A 13,588-nucleotide genomic window follows, 5' to 3' on the forward strand; every position below is an offset into this window, starting at 1 on the left:
CTTTCCTTTCATGTGCAGTGAGTGAGTGAGAAGCCGCAGCACCCCAGCAGCTTGTGAGCCGACTACAGCCCAGGTTTCAGATTTCCCCCAACAGCTGTGCTTTCATGACTTGGCTCACTCACCACTCACGGGCAGGCTTGCAAATGTGGCCCCGTGACCGATGAGTATTTTTATGTCTGCTGAGGTGGCTCTCGCTACCGAATGCTTCTGAACCGGGCCACCGCTGCTGATCCTCCCTGCATTTGTATAGCTCCAGTTGTCTTTTGCAGTTAGATGTGGAGGCTCTGTTTGGAGCGCGGCCTCTCCGGGTCACTTGGCCTCTTTGGCACGCACTTCCCCAGGCTTAACACAGCTGTTCCTGCTTTGAGTTTCATGCCTGGCCCCAGAGGCTACTGCTCTCTAGCTTCCCCCCAGGAAGAGAGGAGTCATGGGTAAAAACACGTGTGCATTCTCTTCACTATTATCAAATGAAAGAAGCCAGGCTGGAAAGGCCACACACTGCATCATTCCGTTTGTGTGATATTCTAGAAAGTACACCACCCTAGGAACAAGGGAGAAGAGCAGTGGCTGCCGGGGGGCACAGATGTGGGGTGGTGGGCACAGTTTTACGGCAGTGGAACTGCACTGGTCCCCAGCTGGTGGACAGATCAGTACTCGTTACAGCATCAAGGGAACCTAACAGAAACCATAGGCTTGAGTGGGAGGTGCCTGCCCACAGAGGCCAAGCGGTGGCCACACTCTGCTCTGTGTGGTGTCTGTAGAGGGCTGTGCATGGCCACCTCGGATCTGAGGAAACCTCACTGCTGTTCCGTTTAACTGTGAGACTAAGACAAGAGGCCACGGAAAGAAGAGCATTCCCATGGACACTGTGAACAATGGCATTATGTATGGTCTCCAAAAGCTGGAGACAGCCTGTGTGTCCATCAGCAACAGATGGACAGACAGATGTGGTCTGTCCATGTAATGAGACATCAGTCAGCAATAAAAAGCAAGGAGATGCTAATGTCTGCTCCACCATGGCTGACACTTGAGAATACACCCGTGACAGAGGCTGCCCCCCCTCACTCCCCCAGGAGCATGTCTGATTCCACTCCTCAGGTCCAGATGAGAAATCTACAGTTAGAAATAGGTTAGTGGGTTGCCTAGGTCTTCGTCCTAGAGACTGAGCAATAATGGTGAGGGAGACAGGATTTCTTCTTGGGCTAATAGAACAGAAATCAATTGTGTGCATTGCTATACAATGTAGTCTATGAAAATATTAAGCCCCTGAGTCGTGGGATGTAAATTATTTCACTCGAACTACTGTAGACCGTTTCCATGAGCTCTGCTTCAGCATACCTGGCCTTGTTTGTGCCCTGCAGTTATAGGTGGGCGTTTGTTCCAGAAGTGGACACTGAGCACCCTGCCTTCCTGTCAGAGCTAGAAGAGAATCACCAAGAATGCAGACCTCACACTGTCAGGATTCTAGAACTTCTAAAGTCAAAATACGGGGTAAGTGCTTTCCTTTCAGAAGACACATTCACAGGCCGGAGCCGGAGCTCAGTTGCAGAGTGCTTGCCTGGCACACACAGTGCCCTGGGTTCCAGCGCGGCACTGTGTAAACAGGGTGAGTGGTGCATACCAGTGATCCCAGCACTTGGCAAGTAGAGCTAGAAGGATCAGGAGTTGGGGGTCATCCTTGGCACATAGTGAGTTCAAGATCAGCCTGGGCTATAAATGACGCTGCCTCAGAAAAGAACAAAAAAGGATCCCAGCGAGGCGTCCAGACTAAGCAGTGACAGAGGCCTTAGTGTCTCTTGATTTTTAAGAACTTCGAAGCCTCCTCTCTTAGTTTTAAAGCTTGGGATGGTTATAAGTTCCATCCCTCATTTTCTTGCGGGGAAATAAAGCTTCCTGGGTACCGGTGATGTAGAAGTCGATTTTCTTCCCGACTTGCTCTATGGTTTTGAGTCTAAGAAGAGGAGGAGCCTGCTAGGAGGAATGGCAGGATCCTGGCGTTGCACTGGGTTTGGGCCGACACCCGACAGAAAGAATGAAAGATCAGAATGGGAGGCCCCACCTCTATATTAGCACCGGCCATGAGCCAACAGCCTGCCGCAGGTGTGCACAGGCATCTCAGCGATAGCCAAGGTCACTTCCCTGGCTCTGGGTCTCTCTGCAGGAAATTGGCAGCTCTGATGAGATCACCAGGGAGAGTGAGTTTCCCCTTCTGCGCCAACATTCCGTATCCAGCGTCAGGCAACTGATGCCGTTCTTCAAGACGTTAAACTGTGCTTTCAAAACCCAAAGCCAACTGCCCTCCGATGCTCCGGGAAGCTCTGTGCCGGAGTTCCCTGTCACGGAGAGCCCAAGGGTCTTACAGCAGCTGGAGGAGTGTGTGGAGCACGACTTCCTGGAACATCCAGAGTGTTAGCGCCCCAGGAGGGCCTCTTCATGCTTCTCTCTGTCCCTGATGAGGACAGGATATTCTGTGAAGAAGGGAGCTGAGGATTTGAATGAACTCTGCCACAGCCCTGAAAGTCCAGTCAGGTATTTTCTGTCCAGCCGCCAAACACGCCTCCCTTAAATGCCTTGTAATATATTCCAGTCTCTCTGTTTCTTCCTCACTTTATGTAATGGAAATAAAATTAATATATAATCTAACCACACACGATTGTCATGAGAAAGTCCTCGTCTTTATTGAAGCAAATACATAGGTCTGTTCTCTGTTGTTTCTCTAACACTTTTAGCAAGTTGTTAGGCTGGCAGGGTGACAGCAGGTGAAGTCCTCGGGACCACAGATGGCTGACAAGAGAATGATTCCCCCCAAATTGTCCTCTGACCTCCATACATCACACGCGCACACGCATACGCATACACACGCACACGCACACACACACACATAGACACACTTAATTTTATTTAAAGGAGTTAAAGGGTGTTTGGGTTTTGTTTTTTTCTTAATGGTTATCAAAAGTATAATTTTAACATTTCACACAGTCACCTTGAAAGCACTTACTTTGGTACTGCAGTTTGAAACTTTAAAAAAAAAATGACGGGGCCTTCTACATATATGTTCCAGTTGTGTGACTTGGTCTTCTTGTGGGACTCTTGACAGTGGGGGCAGGGGCTGTCTCTGACTCTTGCCTGCTCTGAGGATCCTTTCCTCCTGCCAGATTGTCTCACCCAGCCTTACCAGAAGAAGAGGAGCCTGGTCTCACTGCAGCTCGATATACTATGGCGGGCTGATAGCCACAGGAGACCCACCTGTACCTGAAGAGAAACAGAGGAGGGGTGGGTGGAGTGGGGGATCTTTGGTTGGGGTATAAAAAAAAAATTAAAACTGTAGGGTCCTGGAATTGTGCAAACAACAGGGAGCAGAACACCGAAGTCTAAAAACCAGAAGCAACGTTTATTCAAAATCAGCTCTGGAAGAGATTCTACTAGTCAGAGCTGCAGAGAACGATTTGACTCTGTAGCCCCGAGGAAGGGCTGCAAGCTCCTTTTTATAGCCACAGGTTAGGCACCTCGCAGAGAGTACATTTGGGGGTTTATGCCATTTCGGGCGTCCCGGTGTCTTGAACTAGCACTCTCCAGGCTCCTCTGAGATGGAGGTGGATCCAGGATTTACTGCTACTGATTAGAGGGTGTGAGTTTAAAATGTTTACATAGTCGAGGGGTCATTTAAATTGCCTTCCCCCTAACTGGGAGAATGCAGGGCAAGGGGTGAAGCAGCTATCAGTCCTAGTACATTCAGAAATACGCGTAAAGGCTACAAGCATACAATTTTTTTTCCATATTCCTGGGCTCTTCAAAACCAGTAATAGCCCAGGGCTGGAGATGTAGCTGTGCTGGTAGAGCGCTCGCCTGGCATCCACAGAGAAGGTCACTGCAACCTGTAATTGCAGCACCAGGGGCGTGAGGATCAGAGGCTCCTCGTCCTCCGTTCCATAGCAAGTTCAAGGCCGGCCTGGATACCGAGACCTGCTCTCAACAGCAATACTAGCCTGTTGGAGCACTTAGGTAGATGGATCTCTTTGGGCTTGTTAAATGCACACTTGCACTGTCCATAAGAAGCGTGTGGTTTGCAGACCCCCACAGCCGTGACCCTAGCTAGTGCCACCTCTGGTACTCTTCAAGTCTTGCCCTGACAGCCTGGAGCAGTCGGGACTGCTGATCTCCGGCCTCTTCCCTTTGCTTTCTCCTCCCCGGGATCTCCTTACCGCTCTGCTGACGCTGCTGTGCAGTAAAATGATCCCTTGGGCTTGGCGGCATCGGCTCTCACCCTCCCGAGCCTCACTGTCTCCTGCCAGCTCCCCTACTTACGTCCTGGCTTGGAGCCACGTCTAACTCTGCCAGGGAGTGCCATGGGCCTTCCACACCTGCCTGCTTGGCGACACTTTTTAGGCAAGAGCACTGTGTACTCTACTCTCCAGGCCTCGTGAGGCACGCGCTCTCGGAGCCTACGCCCACTACACTATGCTGGGAGTTCTGAATTTGATTACTACTGTTCTCTTTGTTTGTGTTGTTTTTGAAGTGCGAGTTGTTTTTTGTTTTGTTTTTGTTTTGTTTTGTTTTGTTAATTCTAATGGGGGGGCAGTTAGAGGTCACTTGTGAAAGTCAGTTCTGGTTTATCTTGTAGGTTCTTGGCATTGAACTCCCGACCTCAGGCTTGGCAGGAAGTGCTTTACCCACTGAGCCCTCTTAACCCTCTCTCAGCATTTCACACCTTGTACAACAGAAAAGCAATTTATATCCCAGGTCTCAACACAGCACGGGGGCTCACAGGACCTGGTCTGCCTAAACAAGGGCTGGAACGTATATTTTAAAAATACATCTAGGTGTGTGGGTAGTCACACAAATACCTGTTGGAAGTTACATGGGCATGGTGGTCAAGGGAATGTGCTTAAAGTCACGAAAGTCTATCCGTGTAACCTTGGAAGTTCTGTGACTCACACTTGCTCCCTTGGAAGTTCTGTGACTCACACTTGCTTGTACTTGTAAGTTCTGTGACTCACACTTACTTGTACTTGGAAGTTCTGTGACTCACACTTGCTTGTACTTGGAAGTTCTGTGACTCACACTTGCTCGTACTTGGAAGTTCTGTGACTCACACTTGCTTGTACTCGTAGGTGCAAACAATTCACAGCATGAGGAAGTAGCCACACCCTGCCTAATAATCATTGTCACGTCTCAGTCAAAACATAGGACAAAAATCACGGGTGGGAGTTCACGCCTGTCATCCCGGCACACTGGAGTCTACAGCAGGAGGATCACTGCCAGCCTGAGCTGTGTCCAGAGTTTCAGACCGGCTTTGGCTACAGCAAGACCTTGTCTCGGAGGAAAAGGGGGAAAACCAACTGACCTGGTGACTTACCCGTACACCCCGGCATTTGTGAGGCCGAGGCAGAATGCCCGAGAAAACTGGGAGGGGCAGGAGAGACAGCTGAGCAGTGAAGAGCACTGGCTGCCTGTGGTGGTTTGGAAGAACCTGGCCCCCAAAGGGAGTGGGGCATTAGTAGGAGGTGAGGCCTTGTGGGAGGAAGTGTGTCACTGTGGGGCGGGCTTTGAGGTCTTTCTCAAGCTTCACTCTGACAGTCGACTTCCTGTTGTCTATAAGACGTAGCCCTCTCAGCTCCTCCAGCACCACGTCTGACTGCAGGCCACCAGGCTCCCCATCATGAGGATAATGGGCTGAACCTCTGAAACTGTAAGAGAGCCACCCCAACTAAATGTTTTCTTCATAACAGTTGCTGTGGTCATGGTGTCTCTTCACAGCAAGAAAAACCCTAACTAAGACACTGCTCCTGCAGAGGACCTAGGTTCAATTCCCAACACACACATGGAGGCTCACAAATGGTTGTGACGCCAGTTCCAAGGGATCTGACACCATTCCCTGGTCTCCTTGGGCACTGCACACATGGGATGCACAGATATACATGCAGGCAAAACATTTACACACATTAAAAAAAGAAAAACCCAGGGCCAATGAGATAGCTCAGCTGGTGGAGACGCTCGCCGCCAAGCGCAGTGACTTGAGTTTACTCTCTAACACCCAGGTGGAAGACAGCAGACTCCCAAAAGCTGTCATCGGACCTCACACATGTGCACACACATGGGTACATACATAAACACACATGTATACACACATTAAGTATAAGAAAAGGAAAAAACACAAATCAGTATCTTCTTTACGTCATCAGTTCCTATTAGACCATGAATTCCAACTCTTGATGTCTATGTGGAGATTTACAAATTTAGCACTGTGCTGGTAGTTTTGTGTCAACTTGACACCAGCCAAAGTCATCTGAGAAGAGGAAATGTCTCCATATGATCCAGCTGCAAGGCATTGTCTTAACAAGTGATTGATGGGGGAGGGCCCAGCCCGTGGCGAGTGGTGCCATCCCTGGACTGCTTACTGGTCCTGGGTTTTAGAAGAAAGCAGGTTGAGCCTGAGGCAGATGGGAGTGCTGTCCCCATTCCTCATCTGTCATGTGGTGGCATGGGCTGGGGAGAGATACAACCTACCCCAGATGGGAGAGTTGGCCCTGAGGTCATAACTGCCCCTTATCAGCCAGTCCTGGGCAATTCAGTAGAGCCAGCCCTAGGTATGGGGTGTGAAAACAGGAGAACTGCCCCGCCCTTGCTCATCGCTGCAAGGGGTGAACTAGCCAGGGAGGTGCAGGAGAGCTCACCCTGGCGGTGAAGATGGGGGAGAGCGGGCGGGCTGACCAACACTGTAACTACCGAAGCCAAGAACCAGGGTTAAGTGTTGGCCCAACCCAACATCCACCCCATCTGTGATCTTCTGGGGGGTGGAGGGGGAGCAGTGGTCCTGTGGACCCCGGGATGCAGGACCTCCAGGATACAGGGCAGCTACGGGGTGTCCAGGAAGAGTCCCAGTGAGGGACCAGTGTTGATAGCGCAGCAGAGACCAGGGGCCTCCAGCCAGACCAACGATTCTTTGCAATGAACGCCTGAATATAAAGATGTACGGACAAAGGGGTTTACTGTGTGACTCACTGTGTCACACTGCAGCTTCCATGATGACATTTTCCCCTTTCTTCCTTTTTTTTTTTCTTTTACCTCCCTTTTCTACCTTAAATTTTACTTTGTTTTATCTTGGGGGGGGTTGCAGGGGCAAGGGTGGATGTAAGGGGACCAGAGATGGGTGGGATCGGGATGCATGTGGGGGGTTGCCCAAAACAGCTTGACCACACAGCTGCCATGACAGGCTTACTGGCAGGCAATACCCGGATCCAGGAAAAGTCATACACCACCCTGGCACCACCCTGGCACCACCCAGGAATGGGCCTGCATCTAAGGGGAAGTATCTGACATTCCAAACATTCCAACGTTTAGATATGATTAGATAAGATCATCCCTGAGCCTAACACACACCTATTCCCCTTTTACCCAGATACCTTTAGACAAATAAATGTCAGCCAATCAGGGTCCTGAACCTTGGAAATCTCACCCAATCTCTGCTATGAAGAAAAAGCCCTCCGGGGCTCAGGCTCTCTGTTCTCACCACTGTGAACACTCACATGCGGTCTCCACAGTGGTCTTTCGAGGGGTCCCTGCGATCTGGGCATAACACATGATGTGAAAGACACAACGAATAAATAAAAAAGAAAGTTAAAAAAAAAAAAGAGCAGGTTAGGCAAGCCATGGGGAGCAAGCCAGTGAGCAGCACCCCTCCATGGCCTCTGCATCTGCTCCTGCCTCCAGGTTCCTGCCCTGTTTGAGTTCCTGCCCTGACTTCCTTTGATGATGAACAGCGGCGATGTGGAAGTGTAAGCCAGGTAAACCCTTTCTTCTATATTTGGATCGTGGTGTTTCATCACAGCAACAGAAACCCTAAGACAAGCACCGTTTTTCTTCTTGATATTACATGTGAGGGGGGCGCAGCAAAGTAACCATTGACATGACCTCTCCATTAGGGGGAGGGTTCTTATTGTGGATAAGAGAGAGGAACTATCCAGAGGCATCTGGAAGACTCGAGAGAGAGAAAAAAAGCACTGTACATGGCCAGGGCTAGGGGAGTGGAAGAGAGAAAAGATGCAGTGAGAGAGGGAGAGGAGGGAGAAAGAGAAGGTAGTCAGAGGGCTTGGGCATGGGGACTTACAAAGGGACTGAGTAGCTCAGGGGAGGGACTCCTGGGGATAAAAAGCCTATTTCACAAGTTCATGCCAAACGCTGAAACCCTATAGTCTAGCTTGAGCTCATTTCTAGACATACAGAGGGCCTGAGACCTAGCAGGTATCTAGAACATCTTACTGATTTCTGCAAGTACCAGATATAACAATCTGCATTTATTAACTAGGGTCTTACTAAGTAGGTTTATGCAAGGTACCCAAGAAGAAAGCATCACAATGTGATGTGAATGTACCTCTTCGCTGTTGTGAAGGCGTAGGTGGCGGCATGTGGACTCAGGTTGTCTGAGTTTGACTCAGCTTCCTGTAGGCGATGTTTTTGGTCGGGGCCACCGATTCCACAATAAACAACACAGAGACTTACTAATTATAAATGCTCTGACGATAGCTAAGGCTTGTTACTGACTAGCTCTCACAACTTAAATTAACCCATTTCTATTAATTTACATAATATCACATGGCTCATGGCTTGTTGCCTCAAGTCCTGCGCCCTCTGTGTCTGGCTGGCGACTCTGCCCTTCTTCCCCAAGTTCTCTGTCTCGCTCTCCTGCCTAACCTCTTTCTGCCTAGCTATTGGCCAGCTGGCTCTCAAACAAATGAGAGCCACACATCTTCACAGTGTACAAAGGGATTATTCCACAGCAGCTTCCACGTCCATGTCCTTGTCTGGCAGACACTCTATGCCTCAGTTTCTTGTCTTTGTTTTTTGATATGGAGTCTCATCTATCTCAGGGTGATCTCGAAATGTCTCTGTCCCTGAGGATGACCTTGAACTCCTGATCTTCCTGCCCCTGCCTCTTACATGCTGGGATTACAGGTGTTTGCAATGCCGTCCAGCCTCTGCAGTGTGGGTGCTCGAACCCAGGGCTAAGCAAGCACTCGACCAACTGAGCCAAATCTCCTGTCCATCTGTGCCTCAGTTTGGTTTTTTCTTTCTCCTCAATGAATGAGTGTCTGTACCCACCACGAAGTCCACTGCCCCGGCTCCGTTATCTTCCCAGAAAGAGTGAGATTGACCCAAAGAGTCGCCACACTGGGGTAGGCAGTGTGTTGGTAGAGGTGGTGCTGGCCAAGGGTAATAGGTACAGACAACACTCGTGGTGTTCTTCTAACGGCCCGGAGTTTAGGAGACAAAGAACTTCAGGGGTGTCAGCTGAGTGAAGACTGTGTGTACACGCATAAAACGATCCCTGCTGCAGGGACCGGGCAGGGTGCCCAGCACCTCACACGCACGGTTTCGATTCTTCCTGTTCTGTTAACATTTCCAAGGCAGCAGAGCTGAGGCCAGGAATCGAAACCAAAAGTCCCTCAGACTCCCTTGAGCTCCGCACTGTCAGCCTGGTGTTAAGAAATCAGGAACAGGAAAGAGGCAGCCGGCAGTGAAAGCCGGTTAGTACTGGTTTCTTGAGCTGCCCCACCTAGCCACAACTTCCTGGAAATCAGCCTGTCCTGGGGCCACAGCACAGAGGAGGCCTTCCCGAGGCTAGGAAGGAAATGGAGGGGAACAGGAAGAAGCTATTAAACCTGGAATTCAGTTGTCTTCCCTGCTGTCAAGAAATTCCAGCACCACGGATACAGCCAATCATCTGCAGAGAGAATGTGTGTTTTCCCAAAGACAACTCAAACATAGCAAATGAAGAGTCTTAAGTCACAAACCCTGGGTCAAAAGGCTAAGATGCTTACTTAAAATATCAAAGCCAACCTAGTTCCAGGTTCTCCCTTGCACCCTCAGCCCCTACAGGGTCCCACTGGCTTGCAGGCCCCTCCCCCTCCCCAAATTTCTCCAGCCCAGAGGGCTGGGCTGCCCTTCCCCATACTTCCCAATTGTTTAGGTTACTGCGCTGTAGTTGGGCCTCCTGGCCGCTGCACTGGGTTCCCCTTCTCACAGGGCTCTGCTTTGGGTCAGAATGTTTGTAACCTTGAGTTTCAGCCTGTTGACCCAATAGCTCAAGCTCCACACTCCAGGGAGCCAGGGCACAATTTCATTTACAAAGGAACCTCCTAGTGAGGAAAACAAGTAGACACGGCCAGATGCTTGGATTTAAGCTTCACTCAATCTTTTCAAACTTGTTGTGAATTATGCTTTTTAGACAATAGAATTTAGGAAGCCACAGGATCCGTAGCCAGGCAGTGATGGTGTGGACCTTTAATTCCAGCACTTGGGAGGCAGAGGCAAGAGGATCTCTGTGAGATCGAGACCAGCCTGGTCTACAGAGTGAGCCAGAGCCAGAGCTGTCTACAGTACAGCCAGAACTACACAGAGACGCTCTGTCTGGGGGCGGGGGGCAGGGTGGGGGGAGCCACAGGATCCATATAAAAGATGTGACTCTCCCTTGAGAAGCCCATACTCACACTTGGGTATATATTAATCTTTTCCAAAGTGCCTCTCTTTGTATTAACTCCTATGTTTAATCTGTACCATGAACTCGGACTGTTTCATACTGCTTGTCATATTCTTTTCTGCAGTGAAAGGAAGGTTCTGTGGATGAAAAGAACTCAGAATGCCATGCCTGGCAGCCCAGGGGGTGGGGTATGGGAATGGGGGGTTGGGGATGGGGTTGGGGGATAGGGATGGAGGATAGGGGTGGGGGGTGAGGGGGATGCATCTTCTTCCTCTACCTCAGACACCACCAGGTACCTTTTTACAGCTCAATGGGACAAAGGAGACCAGTGAACATTCAGGACAAATACTGTTAGAGAAGAAGCTGGCGAACGCCGCTCAGCCACCGCTGCCCATCCCATAAACACAAACCAGGAGCCAAACCTGAGCTTCATCCAGAGTCAGTCTGGGAAGTCTGGGTCAGAGGAACATCTATTCTCTATTTTTTTATCATTAGCAATTTTATAGAGAACCAGAGCAATGGCAATAAGGCAAGTTTGTCCTGCTCCTCTCCTCTGGTGGGTCAGATTCCCTGTCTCTTTCAACCTCAACTTCTGCCCCCACCACTGAGTAGTGGAGGGGGGGGTGAGTGTGTATGGGGGGCAGTTGACAACATCAAGTCCACTGAGTCTTACATTCCTTCTCAGCCACCAATGTGGGTGACATTTAGATGTAAGATTAACTCAGAATAAACCACTAACCAGATGTACACAGTAAGATGCTTCCAAAGTGTACACACAGATGCTAATCTACATAATTGTAACAGGCCCCCACACCTTAGTGTAATAAGTGTCAAGAAAAACCACTCTGACCCAGACTTGACCTGCAAGACCAAAACCAGGACCAAGAAACAGAATCCCACCAATCCCTGAGCTTGCCTCAAGATCAGGCCACAGAATCCCACCAATCCCTGAGCTTGCCCCAATATCAGGCCACAGAATTCCACCAATCCCTGAGCATGAAATCCCACCAATCCCATCCCTGAGTTTGCCACAGAATCTGACCTCATAATCCCACCAATCCCAAAGCCTACTCCAAGATCAGGTGACAAAAATCCCACCAATCCCAGGTCACCCTGGAAAGCACCCTCCCCCAAGAAATCCTATATAAACCCTGTCTTCTGCTCAGTCCTCTGCTGCTTTGCCGTCCCAATAAATCTCTTGTGTGAGGTTTGTTATGTGGTGTGATTTTGTGGTGTTCCTTGGCTCCCTACAGCAGGACACCCTTCCCTTTAGAGCTGTTACACATGCACTGGGGAAACCTTCACCCAAAGCAGAGCTGGAACACATTTATTGGGGAAGCCTTCTTTTTGTTTGTTTGTTTGCTGTTTGTTTTTGTTTCTTTTTGAGACAGGGTTTCTCTGTGTAGCTTTGGCTATCCTGGATCTTGCTCTGTAGACCAGGCTGGCCTCGAACTCACAGAAATTCACCTGCCTCTGCTTCCCAAGTGCTGGGATTAAAGGTGTGCACCACCACCACCTGGCTGTAGTTCTGCTTCTTGTTAACTGTTCTTACTAACCGATGTGGGTCAACCACACAAAGGGGATGCATTATTTGGGCAAGTTCCCTGTGTAGATGCTGGGCAGCAATTACAGACTTTCTATTCAGCTTTCAGAGTGTCTCTGTGTGTTCTCTGGTGGACTTACCTCACAGCATTTTAGAGATGCCGGCAAGATTCCAGAGACTGAAACATCAGGATGCCAGGGGTCTTGGATCCCCTGGGTTGCCAACATTTAGGGAATATATAGTTCCCAGGTAGTGTGCATTCTGAGACATTCCAGGACCCCAGGGACTTCTCTTATCTCTGCTCCTATAGACAGAGGTTCCTAATGCCTTCACCCTAAACAAGAAACTACAGAAAGTCACCTGGATTGTCCCCTCTGAAGGGAAGTCTGCTTATGGTATCTTCTGCATTGGACAGGACAAAACCCTAATTCCTGCCTGGGATCTGCATGGGACGTCACTGGATCACCCTGTTTCAGTCAGTGGTAGTCACCCATGGTTGTCTTTATTGTTGTCAGTCTGTGTGTCTCTGTCACGTCTGTTGGTTGGAGAAACAGATCTAAAATGGAAGGGGGAGTGAGCAGTACCAAGACACCGTTGAGGTGCATGCTGAAACACGTCTGGGAGGAGTCTACAGACTAGGGTGGATATACTGAGCACTGGCTCTCTCTGGGCAAGACCCACCTCCCTGACTCAAGACCTATGCTGCCTTGTTTGTGACCAAATCCTTACCCAGTTACCCAGAGAAGCCGAAAACCTCCACCTGTTCTCTCAGCCCTGTGGGAGGAAATTGACATTCCCTCCGTATGTCTCACTGTAGCCCCTGGACACACCAGGGAGGAGAAAGTAGGTGCCTCTTGCCCTGCCAGTGTGTGTGTTGGGGGTTAGTCTCTTATAGCTCAGCCCCCTCCCTTCCGACATCACCTAGAAACTCTCCCCAGCATGCCCACCCTGGCTCTGACTGCTTGTCACCTTCTGTCTCAGTCCGTGTCCTCGCTCTGCTCCCCAGAATGGTGCTCTCAACTCTGGGAGCACCTCCCGTAGGTGAGTGTGTTGCAACTCTGGGGAAAAGGCATCCTGTTTGTTCGGGAGTCAGGTGGCTTCTAGGACAGCCCTGGCAATGGGAGCTACGATGGGACAGTTTAGCCCTAGAGGAAAAGTATCCCAGACACCTGGAGCTGCTAGGACAGCTCTGACAGCTGGAGCCGCAATGAGACAGCTCAGCTCTGGAGGGAGAGGTATCCTGACTGTTTGGGAGTCAGGCTATACTTGGTGTGGTAGGGGATGGTCTCCCTGCAGGATATAGTAATCCTGCTCCTCTCCTGGAGAGTTGCTACAGCTGAGCTTTTGCTCAGCCCCCACTTAAGGGGCAGGCAGAGCTCTGCTTCTTCTCTGGCCCAAGATGTTGCTTCTTTTGCTTCACTCTGCTAAAGGGGAAACCCCTGCAGAAATGTAGCAATCTCCTCTGGCTCCAGCAAAAAGTTGTTACTTTTTCTGTACCACCTAGCTCTCAGTCCTCTAAGGGGCATCTCAGCAAGGTTCTTCTGTTCAGCTCTGCCTTGCACGACCTC

At 50.0% G+C, this 13,588-nt stretch overlaps 1 protein-coding gene across 8 annotated transcripts in view; it reads left to right on the forward strand.

The window, feature by feature from the left end:
• Nucleotides 1-2,648, forward strand: part of Dop1b (DOP1 leucine zipper like protein B) — a 119,296-nt gene extending 116,648 nt beyond the window's left edge. For all 8 annotated transcript variants that reach the window (XR_013043883.1, XR_013043884.1, XR_013043885.1 and 5 more), the window contains 2 exons: nt 1,362-1,491; nt 2,162-2,648. Coding sequence is in view for 3 of the 8 variants with exons in the window: in XM_042259573.2 (XP_042115507.1) it covers nt 1,362-1,491; nt 2,162-2,413 (382 nt within the window). In the remaining 5 variants the exon portion in view is untranslated. The remainder of the gene's footprint in view (nt 1-1,361; nt 1,492-2,161) is intronic.
• Nucleotides 2,649-13,588: the final 10,940 nt, after the last annotated feature.

This window comes from Peromyscus maniculatus, chromosome 12 (assembly GCF_049852395.1).
Source record: "Peromyscus maniculatus bairdii isolate BWxNUB_F1_BW_parent chromosome 12, HU_Pman_BW_mat_3.1, whole genome shotgun sequence".
Classification (NCBI taxonomy): Eukaryota; Metazoa; Chordata; class Mammalia; order Rodentia; family Cricetidae; genus Peromyscus; species Peromyscus maniculatus.